The sequence below is a fragment of the Macrobrachium nipponense genome, chromosome 9 (genome assembly GCF_015104395.2).
Source record: "Macrobrachium nipponense isolate FS-2020 chromosome 9, ASM1510439v2, whole genome shotgun sequence".
Lineage (NCBI taxonomy): Eukaryota > Metazoa > Arthropoda > Malacostraca > Decapoda > Palaemonidae > Macrobrachium > Macrobrachium nipponense.
In genome coordinates, this window is record NC_061110.1 from 54551510 (window position 1) to 54572170 (window position 20661).

Genomic DNA, 20661 nt, shown 5'->3' on the forward strand with positions numbered 1-20661 from the left:
AGATCTTAATAAAGAGGCTGCCAAGACTTCTCAAAATAGATCAGCCAGATGGGGAGAGAGACAAATCTCTTGGCGATACTTGCTACTCTCTGTTTATAACCATTCATTTCTTTTTAAAGGGTCATATTTAATGTTTAAACTCTAGAAATAGCACCCGTGACCCTTACGTATATATAGATATATATATATATATATATATATATATATATATATATATATATACATATACATACATACGTAATGGTCACGGGTTGCTATTTCTAGTTTAAACATTAAATGTGTGTAGTATGTATATATTGTTCAGGATTTTAATAGCACCCGTGACCATTACGTGTATGTATATAATATATATATATATATATATATATATATATATATATATATATATATATATATATAATATATATATATATACACGTAATGGTCACGGGTGCTATTTCTAGTTTAAACATTACATATGACCCTTTAAAAAGAAATGAATGGTTATAAACAGAGAGTAGCAAGTATCGCCAAGAGATTTGTCTCTCTCCCCATCTGGCCGATCTATTTTTAGAAGTGCTTGTCAGCCTCTTTTTTAAGATCTTTATTCTAGTGTATATTTCTCTCTAAACACACACACACATATATATACATATATCTATATATATATATATATATATATATATATATGTTCATGATTTCTTTTCTCTTTTTGAGCAAGCGGCCCTGACCAAGCGGCCCATGTGACAAAACGCCACAGTGGCCAGTCCGCCTCTGATATAGAAGGTTGGGGAGGGGGTTACACCTGTTAGGAAAAGCAGACAAGTTAAAATTCAAAGCTCCAACTGTACAGACGAAGGACGCCAGTAGCATTTATCACACACACAACTGCACACGATAGTTAAAGGCACGGTCTAAACCGTGGTTAAAGGTACTGAGATGGCTAGAGCGAAAGCGTATACTTTACCAGTAGCAGGTGACAGCATCATAAAACCACTACAGCAAGACGAAGCTAATTCAGGTTTCAAAAGATGTACCTACAATACCTCAAGCGGGAGGAGAGCAATGACAAAGCAATTTATGTCACATGGATCTATATTCTATGTGTAACAAAGCCCATAAGTCCTTCCTAGCTGTAATTTTAGAGGAATCGGAATTCTGGGGTGACTTGTTAAGCACCACGGCACTGTTGTATGAGAACTTCACTGCGCGAAAGCTTTCAGCTTGGGATGTGGTACTACCTGTCTGCTACACAGCTTTTGATCGTAGAACACCTGAGCTCGGCAATCTTTTAAACTTAATTACGGGTAAGCATATTCACGTGGATGTAGGCACGTATGTGCGCGCGCACACACACGTGTAAGTATATATATATGTGTGTGTGTGTATGTATTAATGTGTACATAAAAGAAACAAAGAAAACTAAATAAGGACCCACGTTTAATAACCCATATTTAATTACGTATATTCTAAATTCTTTGTTTCTTTTAAGGGACCTGTTAAGAAATAATTTGTTGGATTACCGAAAAAATAAGACTTACACACGCCTATATATATATAATATATATATATATATATATATATTATATATATATATATATATATTAGTATCCTTGTATATTTAACTTTTTCGGCAATTTTGTTGATCTATTTAATTGTTAATTTAAAAGGATTTCCTATTAATATATTTTCGTCAGTAGTAAATGTTCTCTTTTGTAACATATGTCCATCTATAGTTTTGAAAATGCTGCGGGAATATGTAGCAAAAAGTTTAAAAATGCTCTAGGTACAGAATGTGATTCAATGTTTGTTCCAGCCACAACTTCACAAGAAGCATCAGTGTTACTTTTCATCAGATCATTGAGCTAAATCAGATGGATGCAAGTTCTTTGGAAATATATCAAGCATTTTATCTCGCTCATGTTCAAGTGTATGATGATACACACTCCAGATTTCCTTAGGAGCACCAGGACTGTGCCTCTGGTGATGACGTCAGAGGGGCTCCGTCATTTCCTGTCTTATCTCGGTTGCAGGTCTGTCATCCTTCACTGCTTCTGCATAACAACCATAACATCTTATTTATGACTTTACTATGGCTCTGGGAATGGTTTTGGGTACAAATTTTACAAGTAAATGGAATGGCTATGAAAAAGATAACAAAAATTACAAAATGTCACTGATGGCATACTATCACTATAAATAATATATATACATTATATACAGAAGCAGGTACTATGTCGTACTTCTACATAAATGGGGATACAATCCACAATGAAGTAAAATCCTCTTGTAGTTTAAAATATATATCTCTAGTACAGGATTAAAGCTTTCGACCATCAACTGTGGTCTTGTTCACAGTTGATGGTCGAAAGCTTTAATCCTGTACTAGAGATATATATTTTAAACTACAAGAGGATTTTACTTCATTGTGGATTGTATCCCCATATACATTATATATATATATATATTCATATATATTATATATATATATATATATATATATATAATATTACTTGTTTATTGACCCCTTCGTCTACCTAGCAGTCATTTTACATTATTCAATTGCTAGAAGAGCAGCCATTTTACTCCTAATCAGCTGACTTTATGGCGGGAACCACAAAGCAGGCCAGAGATCGGCATTTCCGTTAGTAGCGGGGGGGGAAAAAATAAGCCGTTAACTTAGGCCTTGAGGTTATAGAGTAACAAAGGCAGGTCACAGGGTTTATATAGGCTTCGATGTGGGTTTTAGTGATTCCTAGCCTAAGACTTTTTCCCACAAATCTGCTGGCTGTGTTTTGCTTCTTTCCAGACAATGCCGGAAGCTGTGTGTGATTCCCAGGCCATTTGAAAACACCCTGACCTCGTCTCAGTCCACGCTAGTTGCTCGTGTAGGACAGACTTGTCCACTCTCTGAATGGAAGTCAGCCTTTGTGTCAAATCCCCGCTGGTTGGAGTGGCTACCTTCATACATTCCACGACAACATGTTTCAAGCCTCTAAGGGATTAAAGGTACGTCCCGATAGTTGCAAAATCCAACCAGCCCTGTTCCTCCAAGACGAATCTTGCTATTTCCATTTAAATCTCCCTTTTATCACTTCTCTACTGAAATTCCTTTGTCATCATTGGGGCACATGTTAACCCTGTGACCTGTTCAAGATTAAGTCTTCATTGAATATTTCATTTAAACACTAGAGTTCCTCCCCAGTGTGTGTTAAATAAAAGTGACTGCCCTTGTAGCTAAATTATAGTGCAAGAATTCCTATTTTATTTTGTGTCTAATCTGGGACTAATTTCCAGATTTTTGCTGGGTCACGTGTCATGTCTCCTCGCTCGCAAGTGCTTCCTTAACGCAAGACACCTATGATCAATTTTGGAAACCAGCATTGAAGTAAATTTGATTTTGGCCAGCTCTCCCCTATTGTGAGAGATAGGAGTGGTCCACATGCAGCCAAGTTGCCTTGCCTTATCCCAGGCCATTCAATGGCCTCTTGTAAATAAATGTAAAGTGAATTAATTAGCTGGTTTCAATGGCGACCTTCTAGAGTAAACTAACCAAATCAATCCATTTTATAGTTATCTAAGGTAAGTCAGAAGCCTTCTATTTCCATTTTTTCCTCTAATATCTTTCATTTACGATTGGGGTCCACAAGGCCGTGCCCCAATACGTAAGATATATATATATATATATATATATATATATATATATATATATATATATATATATATGATGTCCTTTACTGTATTAAAACGGTATAATATGAAGATGGAAGCCCCTCAGAACACTTTGAACGTTGCAATCATATATTTTGAGTACTTCCTTCTGTGTTTCTGATAACTGGCAAAATATGGACTTAGGATGTCTTACAAGAGTATATATACAATGCATATGTAGCTGTCCGTACAAATGGAAGATGCTGGAATCTGCTATCATCAAGCAAACCAACACTATGAACCTGTCAGGAGGACACTGGAAACCGGATGACATTCAACGAGTTATATATATATATTATATATATATATATATATATATATATATATATATATATATATATATTATATATAAAATATACATATTTTATATATATAAATATATAATATATATATATATATATATATAATATATAAGTATACATACATATATATGTATTATATATATATATATATATATATACTTATATATATATATTATATATATATTATATATATATATATATATAAGTATATATGTGTGTGTGTGTAATATTGCTGAGAGTGGAAGGCAATAAACTAATCCAACGAACAGTGCTAAAGGAACACAAGCTTTAAAACTTAACACTACTAATCAGGCAAAGAGACTTCAGAGTTTCGTCTATATCTCGTGATTCCAAACTCTGGTTCTTATATACTGTTACGTTAACTCGAGTTCTTCCTAATAACATGATAGATACCACTTGTGGTTGGTGAACATATGTTCGTTGGTGACTTTATGAACTTTTTAGTACACATAAAGAAGAGTTTGCGTCATTTTCTGAATCCCTTATACAGTTATAAGACAAGAGTTACCTACCATCCAAGGTAGTTTTACACAAATTGCTCTCTTCTTTCTCTGTAACCAAAAGTTCTACAGCCAGAAATGTGGATTGGGGGGGGGGGGGAGAGGTAGTCCAGATTGTTCTGCACTACATATAGTTTTCTGTGCCTTATGTCAGGAATAATCAAATACACCAGTAGGCCATACATGACTGCTAGAAAGATGTTGAAGATAAAAATAAGAAATTCAAAGAAAATTTATACATTAAATTTTTTCATTCCATTATAAATTACAAATATAGTGGCAGTGTCCTAGATAACAACCAGAACATATTTTCAACAGTAACATCTGAAAGTCAACATGAGAGAAAATGGCTAATTACCTGTTATCTGCATTTACTAGGATTTTTGCTTTGTGATTCTGAGATCAGTGAGAGGTCATTGCTTTTGCCGTCTGTGATATGTTGTTGCGTAAGTAGTGAAATATACATTATAATTATATATTTACATAGGTATATAGGGAGTTTTAATCGCACATACATACATATAAACCCACTAGCCACTGCTATTTAGAACTTACTACTCATACATGGTGTGCTAAATTCATGAATGTGACAGGATTTTTACAGCGGCAGTATTTTAAAGTGGTTTCACTGTGTTAAAGGTTAAATATATTCATCATACCAGCAACGGTCATTGAAATTCAAAAGAGATTTGTAGTTCTAGAAACCATGTTTGAAGACAAGCAGACAGAGAATAAAGACTGATTAACATCAAGAATTTAAATGTCTGCTGGAAAAGAACTACGTTGCTGCGTTACTGAGCAACAAAATGGAAACCTTAGACATTGGTTACTCATGGAATACAATACATGTTAAACAAAAGCAAGACGCAAAGTAGAACATGCGCATTAGGTGGCGATGTTAAATGAACATCAAGAAGAGACGAGGGAATACTTGGACAAAAAAGCTGGTGATGTTGACAGAACATCCAGGACTGACATAACTCACAGAATTATAAAATATCCATGGTTGTAAACAGGGATAGGCTATCAGTAACATGAGAATAAGAACAAGTAAAAGAACACAAAGACAACACTAGGGGGAACATTTCTGTGAGGTCAGGAATCCGAATCCGAGCTCTAAAGGAGATTATATGATTGATATACCAGAAGCTGAAGCAGATCTGAACGTATTTATGAATGAATTCACAGTTTTTGTGATGTAATCAATACAAGTACCTTTTGGAAAATAAGGAAATGGTAAACACCTAGTTATGATGGAATCACCAGGGGTTATTTTAGCCGAAACTGAAATGACACTCATACTAACACGACGTTTACAGTGTGGCACGAGAAAACACAATCATAGCAAGGGTGTCAAATAAAAGTGACCCGGTTAAATGTGGTAACTATAGAATCATTGCACCGACTTCTGCTGCGATGAAAATATTCAGCATAATTTTCTCAACAGGCTGGAGAAAGAAATTGATTAAAACCTTAGAGTTAGACAAGAGGGTTTTAGGAAAGGCAGGAGTGGCACAAATCAAATATTGGTGTTAAAACAATTTTCAGCACTGCATGGAATTGAAATATCCTCTTCTGGTGGCTTTTTTCCATTAGGAGAAAACATTTTACTATCGAAGGTTTTCACTATGACACTCCTGGTAAATATGTAAATTCACCTGAAATAAATCATAAACGAGGTAGATGCAAAGTTAGGGGTCTTGTTAAATGAATTCGCAGTAAACAGTCGGGTGCTTTCGTTGTTTGCCCTTCTCGTTGATTTTACGGAAACAGGCTTTTTCGGACTTCGGCTCATTCGGACAAAGCTTTATCCAGGCTTATTAGGACCTTCATGTGATTGGCCGATTCGGACCTAATATGCAGTTGCGGCTCCTGCCTATCATTCAAAGGAGTGCTGTTACATAATTTTTTTTTTCAATTTCCTTATATTAACTGGATAAACACACAACACACATTATATAGTACATATATATAGACACTATGAATATTGCCGAAAACTTCATTTCTTCAAGTTTACTTATTGTCTGTTTTTCTTGGGTCATGGCTAATTACTAATGGATGATACCCTAATCAAATTTGAAACTGTAAACAAAACTGAAAAAGTATTAAAATACTAAAAGTCAAAGCAGTAACTTTCGGCAGCGGAGAGCCTGACGGACGGACTGACGGAAAATTATGAGAATATGAGGTTACATAAAAATCATTAAACGATTAAAAAGAATAAAAACTCGAAAATAAAAACATTAAGATACAAAACTGAGTATGACAGTAAAATAAAATAACAAGGCCTAAATAAAACAAAAGGACTGAAGAACACCCACCTAAAGCAGACGCATGCATATACATTCTCTCTCCTCACTGAGGAAGGTAGCGGAATCGCTGTCGAAAGCTATTTTGAATTTTAGTATCATTGACATTAATGTGGTTATCATTTTTTCCCATTTATTGCAACTCACCCCATTTATTGCAACTCACCACTGAATTGATTATTCTGCATTACATTACATATTATTAGTATAGTCACTAATTTGATAACTATCACCAATACTACATATTGATTAAACTATTGACGAATCTCAAATCATACCTTCGCCCTCCAACAGCTAGGCTAACATTGCTCAAGAGCAGTGCGAGTGCGGGCTGTGTGTGCGGCCTCGCCCTTTTTTAACGTGCGGGCTGGCTACATTATAACGCTGCTCAGTGCTGAGTACCAGCCGTTCCACATATTGTTTCAATTATTTTTTTTATACAAAAACAAGAGAATGGCAGTAATTTTTCAAGGATTACTGAAAATCTATAGGGGGTGCTGCAGTTCCACAGTGCCTCCTGACGAGCCGCCACTGCTAATATGTATTTACATATATAACATGTGATATTGTTGTATAATATTGTTTCAAAGTTTGTAATCCATAATCAATCCAAAGTCTATTATGAAAATATATTGGGTAAGCAATGGAAATCCACTCCTCTCACGTTTCTAGGACCATGTATTTCGTAGTTACATATTGCTCCAATTTTTAAAAATAGTTCATGTAAAAATAAAGCCCAAATCAACCCAAATTCACTCGAAATAGCCCCTTAGATTTACACTGGCGCTTAGTATATATGTGCACATTTCTTCAGTAGCTGACCAGTCGTTATTTTCCTTTCATTATATTGTCCTCCCACAGTTTCATGACACGCCCTTGACCAGCTTTCTCTTACGTCTCTTTAATTTGCCCTCTTTAACAAGCTTATAATTTACCTGATTCGGTATTTCCTTAGCCTCTAAGTATATTAAAGATATAAGTGAATAAAATGCGAGGTTACTTTTTTTCAGCTTATGATGCCGCCACTCCACATCATTGTTTGTCCTAATACTGCAGCCAAACACTGACCAGTTCTCCATTTTCCACGTCTGACACTGCAACCACGTTAGGTCAACATAATCCATAAACTCTAACTGGCCCAATGACACCCACCTTGCCTGAAAGTTCATCAAAGGTTTCCCCTAATATCATCGCTATAAAATAAAATTATTTGTATGGGTTCGAATCACCCAAATCAAAGGTCCGAAACAGCCGAGCAAATGGTCCGAATCAGCCAAGACTAAGGTCCGAATCTGATCCGAATCAGCCACAGTCCGAATCAAGGTATTTATACTATCTTGCCAACCTTGGTCCGAATAAGCCTACATTCGATTTTACAATGGGAAAAAAAAAAAAAAAGTTGTCGGGAAAGGAAGTTTTAGACTGGCATGCAGATGGAAAGTTGGCACTTAGAATATATAAATATTTCCGTTTAAATCAGCAAAATACCACATGAGTGACAAAGCTTGCTTAATGGGATGCATCATACAGCTAGAGATAGCACTCAAAATGAATCTGAGAAAATACAAGAATCGTGGTATGAGAATGACCCATGTGGAATGATGGAGTAAGAAATGACACTGCAATAACAATGGGAATTTCTGAAGTTCCAGGTGGTTTGTTTGTATGGTGCTTTTACATTGCATGGAACCAGTGGTTATCCAGCAACGGGACCAACGGCATTACGTGACTTCCGAACAACGTCGAGAGTGAACTTCTATCACCAGAAATACACATCTCTCGCTCCTCAATGGAATGGCCGAGAATCGAACCCGCGACCACCGAGGTGGGACGCCAACACCATACCAACCACGCCACTGAGGTGCTCAAGTTCCAGGTGGAATTGAGATAATGATGAAAGGGAAATGGAGATGGTTTGGACATGTAATTCGCACAATCTTTTGGAGAATTGTAATCGATGGTGTCTGCTGAACCCCTTGTGGGGACCGGAATACAGGGGCGTCATTTCAGATTTTTGTTGGGGATGGGGTTGCTAAAGACGGTTTGGCGAGCGAAGCGAGCCTAATTGGCTGAGATTTTTTTTTCTTTTATTTTGAGTTATTTTAAGATTTTTGAAGTCTCATGAGCAAGGTATTTCAGCAAAAATGATATACTTCCACTACTGTTTGTTTATTTTATATCTCATCATCGTAGGTAGCTATTATAGTATACAGACAAGGATCAATAAACGTAATATTTCCGCGAAATTTCATATATTTATGATTGCACTTTTAAAAAGAAAACAATCTGCTACTTCTTGGGTGGGGGGGGGGGGCAACTGCACCCCTTAAATCTCAGGTTCCCCCTCCCCCCCCCCACTATGACGCCCCTGCCTGAATAGTTAGAAGCATAGATAGAGATTGGACACAGTATAACAGCCAAAGCAGTCTGTGACGTGCACTGCATGGCGCTGTTGCTATGTGATAATTCTTATGTAAACAATAGTGCAAACCCATACAATCTTCTGCGAAACCCTGTACTCTTTAAAACGTGTTTTCTCGGATCTCCGCCAAGGCTCAAATGATTTACACACCATTTACTATATACAATATGTACTGTATGCATTTGTAAAAATATTTAATTTTGGTGGTATATTTCTTCTACGGTTAAGTCATAAAGTTTTGTAGATATGGCATTTACATTATGGTTATTTTCTCAGCAGTCTTTAATGAATGGTAAATTATCTTTGCAGCATTTACCAATGACAATGTGTACTACATGTAGAAATAAGAATTCTAATTCTGTCTACTGTACTATACTCGGTTTTTTCCATCTGTCCACCAGCCTATGGTGTTTGCGTATGGTAACACTGCATCCCGGGCTTTAGATAGTTACATTCAACAATTATAATAATATCCTATTTCAAATATTAACGGTGTAATTTGCATACAGTAAATTATTAAAACACTTTTCAGTTGCAAATGTACTCCCAGATATCCTTTTATTTACCTAAAACTTACACATAGCGTAACTATCTAGAGCCCGGGACGCAGTGTTCCCATACGCAAACACCACAGGCGGATGGACAGATGGAAAAAACATTGTATAGTTTGTATACACTTGAGCAATATAGCTGACCAATTTGTCGACGTAATATACCTTAATTCTTTCCACCATAAATTTAGTCCTGTTTTATTCTAGAGGCAAAACTAATTATTGTTAGAATTCAGCAGAGTCCTCTCCATACCAGGTTTGAGAACTTATTGATAATATGCATTAAATAGGGTAAAATACCGAATGGCCACCTGGCGGCCACCTTTACGACAACCACCTTCACAACAATTGAGAATTACTACATTAATTTTTGACTTGAGAGAAAACAGTTATTCTAGGTCTTGAGGTATTGCTTCGGCGGCCTCTATCTCTTGACAAATGTCTATCCTGGGTCACAGGTCTTGTTAAAGTACTTTTTCAGGAAGGAGGTCACGCTACGGTAGAGGCCAGCCAATCGGCATTTTACCCTAAAATTTCATTAACACTTAAAACTGCAGCAGGCCTGGATCTAGGCCTCATGATACTAGCCTATGTACATTGTTGCAGTGCAAGTAGTAGGAAACATAGTCAGGCATAACCATGGTTATGCCCGTGACTTTTCAGGTAGATTTCAGCAAACTGAACCACTTTTATACCATACAATTCGTCGCTTGGAATAATATTTTACGAGTTATAGGCACATACCACGGATAAACAACACCCCTGCTTTAACCCTGGGTGATTTTCAATCGACACATTTGGCAACGCTGCGCTTACAGCACCAGTAGTAAACCAACCAGCACCTCACTCCATATAGCTTCATTACACTTTGCATTATGACTGAGAGAGGGTATATTATGGAGCTTGCTCCCTCGGATTTTTCCTCACAATGGATTTCGGGTGATTTCCACCAGGGGTTTGTGATACAGGGTGTAATATTTTGTTCGTGGAAAAACCTGAAGCTATTTATGGTGTATATTTTGTGTTTTGTTATTTATGTGTTTTCTCTTTACCAGCTCTAACTCCCATTACCTGGGTGGGTCCAGTCCAATGCTCATGTCTTCAGCTGCAGTATTTTTTTTTCTTAGAATTTTTTCTTAAATTTTTTGTGATTTTCTATATTTTTGGAAGTTTTTCTAAGTCACCCCTCAATATTATTTTTTTTTATTTTCAGTGACTTCTTATATGCTGAAAGGAAAGCCAAAGAGCTATATTTTCAATGTATTTTCTTACTTTCAATACATTTTTGCTGCAATTTGGTTTTTTAATTTCCAAAAATCGGGTGTTTTTCACCCGGGGTTTGTGATGGTGTAACTCAAATATAGGGTTAGTGTTCTAGGGTTAATAAAAAGCTTATTACAACATTCATTACATATTTTATTCGATAAAAAGCAGGAGTGAAGTTTACTGCGATGTTAGATTCTCATGAATGAAAATTGGTCTCTTATATTTGTGAAATGTGATCTGTTCTTTTGTGAATTTGTTCCTACAATTGGCACAGTTGATAAACCAGCATTGCATACCATCAGTGGCTTTTTTTGCTGCTGGTCTTCGTAGTTGATACCGATGCCATCTCTGACAGTTATCGCATAACAATGGCTCCTTACGTGCAAGCGAACGTTGCTTGTCTGTCCAATCTCTCTTCTCTTCCTCTCTATATCTAAGTTTAAAAAGACCCAGATCTACTTGGGTAAGAGTTATGAGAAGGGAAACTATTGTAGTACCAATCTATGGTGAGGGTTTGGGCGTGTCTAAAAGCTAAAACATGCGTTGCCATATCTTCAAGTTCTTTGTAGAGGCGGCCAAAGTCAAAGCTCTGTATTTCTTACTAATCACCCAAAGGAAACATTACCCTTAGGTCTTAACCTCTGTCCTGTACAGATTATCCTCCTTTTAGAGTCTGGTGAAAGGGGAATGCCCACTCTAATTGTCTTAGAAGGGTTCGCTGGTATAAGTATTTTTCCTTTATTCAGATAGTGTGTATTGGCATTAAAACTTTAGATATGAAACAGTTCTTTTTATTCTTCAATTAACTTATTTATTAACAACCTACATGAGAGAAAACTAAAGGGAAATTATGGATATGATAAATTTCATACATTAATTTCTTTATTTTAGAAACATACAGTATATCTAATAAATAAGAATGATACCGATACACTTTATTTAACCTTGTGATGCATGCATTTACAATGGTTTTCAAAGAGAACAGTATAGAACAGCGTAAAAAGACGAGAGAGAGAGAGAGGGATGCTTTAAGAGGACTCCTCATCAGAAGAGTCAAGACTTACAATAAATGAGTCAATATATTTATCAATCAAGATATCTTTTGCTGCATCTTCCACTTGCAATTGCTCGGCATGTCTTACGGCGTTTCCCAATTTTCAGGTGTCACAGTATCCAGAGCTTCTTTAGTAAGTTCTGACAGGTTTGCCATCTTAAATTCGTTTCGTTTCACTATGAAACTTTTCACTTGGCCCCAAATCAGTTCTATTGGGTTGTATTGGCAGTGGTAAGGAGGAAGCCGAATAATTTCATGTCCATTTTCTGCTGCAATTTTATCTGCGACATAAGTGTTTTTTATTTTAACGGAGTACTCCTTCACCATCTTTAAAAGTTGACCCTTTAAGATTTTCTCTGTTGGTTTCGCACCTTTAGAGATGAGTCATTCTGTAATGACTGCCTTTTTGCTTGACATCGTTGGTAGTCTATCTACTTTCCTTGAATGATAAGGAGCATTAGCCATCACAATAATTGAAGTTGGCGGTATGTTTGGGAGCAACTGGCAACGAAACCATTCTTCAAATACTTTGTGATTCATTTGACGGTGATAATCACTGTCATTCTTGCAGTGAATGAGAGCTCAGCATTTGGAATGAAGCCTTCTGCCGAGCCTGCATGCAGAATCATAAGTCGGCCACCTTTTCCTGACGGCACTTTAATTCCAGAAGCATTCTCGTATTTATTATCTTTCCAGCATTTTCCTACAGTATAATTTTGATTAACCCATGTCTCATCCAGATAAATTACATTTCGTCCATTCTCCCTGATGTTTTGCATTTTTTCTAGGAATCTTGTTTGCAAGCACTGCACGTCATATCGTTCCATAAAAAATTTCCTACCATCGAGTTTTGCATACTGGAAACCAATTTCTTTCACAATTTTTCTTAAAGATTCTCTACCCCCTTTGAATCCTATTCTTTCCCTCACTTCAGACAACACTTTATTAATGGTTAGAATTTCTTTCCTCTCATACAATTGGAGAATTATCCTACGAAGCAAACATTTGTCAAAGTCATCCAAACCAGTCACAGGTTTTGATCTTTTTCTCTTCTTTAAATCGAAAACTGGATTACCAGATAATTCTTGCGACTCTCGTGCTTCTTTACTTATTCGTTCAACTGTACCTTTACTAACTTTTGTTGCCTCAGCTGTACGAAGAGTTCCATTTGCAACATTAGTAATGGGTCCTTTGTTCTGTTTCTCCATTGTGAAGTATCTTAAAACATTATGAATAATTTGCCTTGCTTGTCCTTGAATGACTGACTCTCAGTGAGGAACTCTGACCATCCATAGCGACTACAAAAGGCTGTATTATCCTATAATGACAACTACAGCTCATAATATACCCATGCCTGGCCCAAAACACGAGGTCAGAGAATACCAAGCCACATTTCTTCCCTTTATAATGTTAATATTAATGACTGATTTAACACAATTGTCATTGGGACCTGTGTACAAATTTATAAATTTCAGTTACTAAACTGCTCCCTTTACCTCATTAAAATTTTAAGGGTAAGGCCACACCAGAAGCGGGAAGCGTCAAGGTGCAGGCACCACTTGGGCGGGAGAGCAGCGTCAAGGTGCAGGTACCACTTGGGCGGGAGAGCAGCGTCAAAACGACACATGGCCACACCAGAAACGCCACCCTCCCTCCCTTGCGTCACTCTCAGCGGTCAAAGATATACTCGTACTACTTCTGTGCAAATAAGTCATTGTCACATTTGGATATGAAATTGCCTTTAATAGAAAACCCGTGTTAAACTTGACGATAGAACACTTGTGACAGAATGGTCTTCTGATTCTTTGCTTGCAGTAGTAGAAGTCAGTCTCACAAAACAAACGACAACCCATCTCTCCCGAAGAATCTTGCAGGAAACAGTAACTATTGGCAGTAAATTTTGTGATAATAAAAGGTTAAAATCCATATTTTCTTTTTTCTTCCCTTACAGTTATTACTTTAAGGGAAGTGAAAAGAAGATGTGGATTTTAACTTTTTATCATTGCAAAACTAACAGCATATATATAGGGTTACTTCCTTAAAGAGACTTAGACAAACAAAGGAACCAGAATTAATAATTAATAATTGGCTGCATTATGTTGAAATAAAACGATTTACCCGTATTTAAAAAATGTAGTACAATGGTTAGCTTTACATAAAAGAAAGTAACACAAGGAAAAATCAGTTATGCTTGTACATTTCACTGTTAACATTAATGAAGAAAGTACAAATTACCACGAATATTTTATAAATCAGTGATACTGCTGCACTGAGAATTCATATAGTTATCAAGTCTATGCAGCTGGACAAGGCTTATTTGTGAGTGGCTGACTGCATAATAGTTGGCACCTTTAAGTTTACGTAGAGATTGGGAGTCGAATGCATGACACCGATGGCCAAATTTGTGGGCCACTCATTCTATTCTACTTCTTCCATTTCTTTAAAAAAGAATGAAATTTTATGGAGTGGATCACGGGGATCCCACAAAGCTCTCCTCCGAAACACCACCTCAATTAATTGATTCTAATATGTAGCTACTACCGCCAGACACGACAGACTGAACAGGTGAAACTTCGGCAACTGATTGTCTGTTCATCTGTACATTAGTGACCATGTCAAGTTCGAGGGTCTATTTATGTATTGTGGTCCTTTCGAAATATTCACTTTAAATTCAGTAATGAACTCATCCCCATGGAAAGCATTTAGACTATACAAGAACTCGGTCTATTTATTTGACTCTTTATTGGGAACAACAGTACACACCCGAGGGGTGTTGAAATAACTGCTAATGTAAGTATACATTACAGATATGGCATAATTAACTCGATATTGTTTCTGAATAGATAATAAATGTAGTCGCTTAACACATAAAAGTTTCTATGTTACTATCAGTTACTTGAACAATGATGATATGCTTTAAACAATTTCTAGGTTACAAATGAAAGTTCTTGAATAAGGGAACTAACTTCACAACATAGTTATCAATATAATCAATAAAAGGAAGTAACCTTTCAAGGAACATTGCCCATAATCATATAGAAAATGGGGTTGTTTTGGGACAAGACGCCTGGAACCGCCGCGGTATTTTAAAACATGTTACATCGCCTGGCGGCAACTGCAGAGGGTCAAGCCTTCCCGCTAGTCTTGTGTGGCCACCTGCATAGGATACCCAATGATTCAAACTGCCGCGGGAACCTCTTCCCTGCAACCTCCACGCTCACCGCGTCTGGTGTGGCCTCACCCTAATAGACTGATGTTTGGCAACGCTAGACCAATTTCAATCCTAACAACGGTATTTGGATTTTTTTCATCTTATCCCCCAAATATTCTTTTTTCAAATTCAGTTGACTGTTGTCTTGGAACGTTCTACACAAGGAAAAAATTTAATTTCAAAGATGAAGAAAAACAACAATTTCATATTCAAATTTCTCAATTTATAGAAAATTTCAGATATCAGACATCTTTTAAGCATTTAAGACAAAAACACACGTGTTTGAGCGCCAACTATATTTACATCCGCTAATCCTTACCTTCACCATAAAGAACCCCAGCTTATAAGATTTGACCATTCTTAAGAGATTAACAAAGGGTATATTGTTCTTGACTAACAGATACAGATTTCGATACTTGACCTGAGAATCGAGATTGTAGATGTGGCAACATTTGCCATGTTTCTCAAATATGATATTGAAAAACTTAAGAATGTTGATCATTAACAACTGTATACATAAAAACCACGTTTAGCAAATATTTCAGAGTAATTCCCCTCAGTTTTGGCATATAACAACGACCTATATTCCATAAAATTTTCCTTAGAATGGAAGTTTGGCACCACACGTAATGACTCTTCCCAACAAAACCCTCACCACAGATTGGTGCTACTATAGATATGAATAAAGATCTTGGGATAACAATAGTTTACAGACGAGGGTGACTGTATTTTCACTGAAAGTCTTTGTGTCACGCAGCGTTGGAGGTGATGATGATGTTGATTAATATACATATGGTAGAAAGGAAAGCTGAAACCAGCAACTATAACTTACAATAATAATGTGCAGCAGTCCTGACAGAAAAGTAGCGCTATAGTCAAACCAATTTACGAGCGGACTCCGAGCTCATTTGCGACGTTGCCAGATCCTACTGGCCATTTTAATCCACACCTGGTTTGACCTCTTTAATCGATGGGCAGACCTTGGAGGAATAATGGGAGGAGACGCCTTGCTGCAGGATAAGTGAAGCCACTCAGGTTGCTGGCCGCCATATTGGGATTGGCAACTGAATCCCTGGGTCGACCGTAGGTACGCGACCTTGTGATGACTAAGGTGTCATACTTTTTATTTTTGATACGCTTTGTTATTTTAATTCGTTCTTTTAGTTTTCTTGTGTGCGTACTCTTCTGCTTATGGTACACGTAATTTCGTACTCCATTTTATCCGCAGACAGTTAACACGTTTACTGAAACTATAATGCCATGATGAAAAAATAAGTGAATTCGAGGGAAGTGAAGCTACTATTGAATTCATTATGGTATTCAACACCTTATTTGACATATCAAATTTTCGACATCTAAATACCAAAGGATTTAAAAGACCAATTCAGAAGAATAATGCAAGTAATATTAAAGATTTTCTAGTAAAAGCAGAAACATATATCAGATCTTTGAAACTTCCGGATGGTAAAGACATCTTAAAATAAGATAAAAAAACTGGTTTCATTGGCTTTCTCTATTTCATACGAAGTCTTCAGATTCTGTACGAAACCTGTATTGCATCAGATGGTAGGCCTTTACAATTTTTGGTGACCTACAAATTCAGTCAGGATCATATTGGACTATTATTTGGTCAAGTAAGAAGTATGGGAGGCCATAATGATAATCCAACAGCGAGACAATTCTCTGCTGCTTACAAAAGGCTAATTGTACATAATGACTTAATGGATATCATTTGCTTTTGTTTCAGACATCGAGTTTTAGAAGTTCAAGAAGCATATTCAGATGGCAAGGAAGATGATTATGATTATATTCCAAACCATTACCACTTGTCAAAATGTTTAAATAAAATAGTAGCTTATAATGCAGGCTTTGTTGTTTTTAAGTTAAAAAAAAGTCTTTGCGGTGTGAGGTCTGCATTGATGCATTAACGTTAACAGACGCTAATTTTCGTCACACCCTCATCAAATTAAAAACCAAGGGAAAATTGGTGTATCCATCAAATGATGTTATTGATATATGCAATACATGCGGAAAAAATATGAGGGAAATGTCCTGCAACAAAACACTGGGGAGAGTTAACTTCCATAAATTAGTTAGTTCAGTATTGGCATCTTACAGGGGCAAAACAATATTTTCAGAGCTCGCTTATCACATGTATGATACTCAACCATTGGACCATCACTTGCACTTATTGATTAAAACAATAACTGACAAATATTTGCAAGTGTGATATAATTATGCTGGTAAGCGGATTACTGCTATACTTCTATCGCAGGTCGCAGGAAAGAGTCGCCAGATATATACTACGTTAATTCATTTTAGCGGTCAATAATTTCTAATAGTTGGCGATAACAAACTGTAAGGACTAAGGAATTAGCAGACATAAAGAGAATAGCTTTAAATTTGTGCCAGTAATAGGTTATATGTATATAAGATTATGAAAAATTTGTATTGTATTTCTGAGTAATAAAGTAAGGTATTATGTATGATGAAATAATTAACTGTGTTCTTTAAAAGAATGATAAAATGTCTAACACTTTTCGCCTCCATTTATGCCATGAAAAGACTCATTATGAAAATAAAAGATGGGAAAAGTAACTGAAACGTTTCTATTAATCCTTATGGTGTGGTCTCTCTTTTGCCAGTCTTGGGCGTGGCTGCCACGCGGTAAACCAACGCCATCTTCAAGATGGCGTTGGGTAAACTGTCTTCACTTTACTGAACGGTCTCACCCATACGGGGCGTCTCCTCCCATTATTCCTCCAAGGGGCAGACTAAGATAAAGAGAAAGGGTAGTTTAATTCCCTCATTATCCCAGATTTGAATGGTCAAAGTAGATCATCCTTTCCTTCTAACCACCATACCCAATATTTTCCTACACTTGTAAAACTTTGTTTATATTCGAAATTTCTTTCCTTGCATAAAAAGCCATTTGTTACGGTTTTTTAACTTTTCGTTTTCTTTTCCCTAAAAACCAGCTCTCAAAATTCTTCTTCCGTTTCTTTAGCTTCCTTACAAATCTGATGAAAGTTGCTTTTGATATCTTTGTTGCATCTGCTAGATTGATTCCAAACTTTGAAATTTCATTTTCTTTTTCCCATTCACAAAAACTTGTACACGTATGCCATTTCGCGTTCTTCAGGACGAAGGACACGCCCCGAGGAACACTCCGTGGTGCTTACGGAAGCTTGCTGTACGAGACAATGAATACGGAAGATTATCTCGACCCATTTTATACGATTTGACCAAGGGTCTCAGTGACCTGACCCAAGTGAAGAAGTGGCACAAAGTATGCTAGATCTCCAAGTTTGTCATTTTTCTTCCCTTCTCTTAGCGAAGCAAAGGTAGCCAAGTTAAGGAGAATTGGCAGAGCTGGAAATGGTCTTGGAGTCCGCTCATAAAATGGTTTGACTTTAGTTAAAAGTTGACACAATCATGCGCGCTAACAACTTTTACTTCCCATCAACGAAAGTTTAGAATTGCGTTACCTACTTACTTTACCATACTTCTCTGTGAGCTTGCTTTTAAGATACCAAAACGGCATTATTTATATGAATAATGTGCATACCAATTCGTAGTCTGTGAATAGGATTTGTGTCTTTTAATGAAAGATAGCCTAATTACTCGGCATAAATGATAATTTACACATACTTGACATACAGAAGTTTGACAGCAGATTTATTCAATATCACGTCCTCAGTTTTTTTTCGGCGAAATTCTTGACGCACCACACGCTCTAAACACACGCTCTAAACACAAACCCAAGTGATACTGACGGACGGAGGTATGTGAACAGGAAACGACGGAAATTTCAAGCTATACAGTTCATGTTCGATTCTAAGGAGATCACGCGTAAGACATTAAAATTAAAATTATGTCCAATACTTTCAGTAATACTGAAAAATTAAGTACACTTAAATATAATAACACAAAATTTAAAACAGCTTAACAGTGCAATATCTCCTTAAGATCAAAGACAGGAATTTACCTCAAAGTTTACGCCACTGTAGTTAGATACGAATGTCAGTAGCAATGTAAACAAGACTCAGATCGTGCCAAATTTATCTGCAATACATATGATATTATCGAATGAATCTATACTAGACCCACATAAATATTATTAGTAAGGTGTTGCTATATATATAAACTTTACAAAGAGCAAGTTTTGAGAGATAATAGAAATTGACGTAAATTTTTTTTATCCAAGTAATTTTTTCCATTTTTTAATCTTATTGGAATGTACGTCAGTGGTAAACAAGCGACCTCTTGCTTATCAGTGGCAGCTCTGTCTCATCTGTAGGTATAGTCACAAATAGGTAACATGCATTTTTATTTTTTTATTTTTTATTTATTGTGTATGATCATCTGAAGATAACAAGATTTTGATTAATAAATACAAGGCAGCTTTGCAGAATATTATAGCTAGGTTGGGAAGGGAACGCTACACTTACGAATACAACGTAGTCCTATATAGCCAAGCTAGCCTAGCCTAGCTGCCTATTATATTAGGTATCCTATGTGAATGTTATTTCAACAGTCATTACTAGGGTACGCAAACGCATGTGGGAAAATGTAGTTTAGAAAATGTGGTAGCTTTATAGCCTATAACTAGGGTAATCAACTGCATGGATTGGCCCAACACGCCAACGGTCACGGATGGCCACCCTCCGAAAAAGTTCTTATATCGCGTCCTGACACCAGTGATGTTCATCAGTCGCGACTTCTTATTGGTGAGAGACGCAGCTAAAAACCTCTACTCTCCTTTCGAAGTAAGTATTTTCTCCAAAGTTAGAAATTAAGGCCAAATTTTAAGCTTTAAACAGAGGGTAGTGTAAAGGGTGGCCAACGCAGTGCAAATTTCACCAAAACGTTTTCAGAATTTTTACTTAGCTACGCTTAAATAACTTAGAAGATTGACGCCATCTCGATGTTTGCGGAGTCGCTTGTGTCTACAAACTTCCCATTTCCTGTGATAAATCTGCACACCACTTGTACCCATATACGCTGGGGCACTTTCATCACAACAATCGGAACACGGTCCCTGGCCACAACGATTTTAAGGAAACAACTGTTTTGATAGAAGACGACGATGAAGCATGCACTAGATAATTATTTAAATAAATAGTAAAATATCAATATTTTACATATTTATGATGATTACCTAATTCGAAAATATTCATTATTGAAAAAGTACCTCGATTCTGACTCAAATTTAAGTAATTATTTTTGGGAATTAGAACGTTCTTTTAAGTCCTGTATTATGACGTCACGACATCTTGACTTTCGTACCTATTGTAAATGAATTGCTATACTCCAACTTTCTGCAGAACAGTTT

At 36.5% G+C, this 20661-nt stretch overlaps 2 protein-coding genes across 5 annotated transcripts in view; one reads left to right on the top strand and one right to left on the bottom strand.

Moving 5' to 3' along the window:
- LOC135217907 (uncharacterized) overlaps positions 1 to 19134 on the bottom strand; it is a 68679-nt gene extending 49545 nt beyond the window's left edge. Inside the window, exon 1 of one of the 2 annotated variants that reach the window (XM_064253948.1) lies at positions 18978 to 19134. In XM_064253948.1, coding sequence (XP_064110018.1) covers positions 18978 to 18984 — 7 coding nt within the window. In that variant the 5' untranslated portion in view covers positions 18985 to 19134. The remainder of the gene's footprint in view (positions 1 to 18977) is intronic. The other variant, XM_064253949.1, reaches the window with a different exon arrangement.
- Positions 19097 to 20661, top strand: part of LOC135217906 (protein GUCD1-like) — a 241413-nt gene continuing 239848 nt past the window's right edge. The window contains exon 1 of one of the 3 annotated variants that reach the window (XM_064253946.1): positions 19097 to 19178. Coding sequence is in view for 1 of the 3 variants with exons in the window: in XM_064253943.1 (XP_064110013.1) it covers positions 19564 to 19622 (59 nt within the window). In the remaining 2 variants the exon portion in view is untranslated. Of the gene's footprint in view, positions 19179 to 19525; positions 19643 to 20661 lie in introns of those variants that run through there. The other 2 variants (XM_064253945.1, XM_064253943.1) reach the window with 2 other exon arrangements.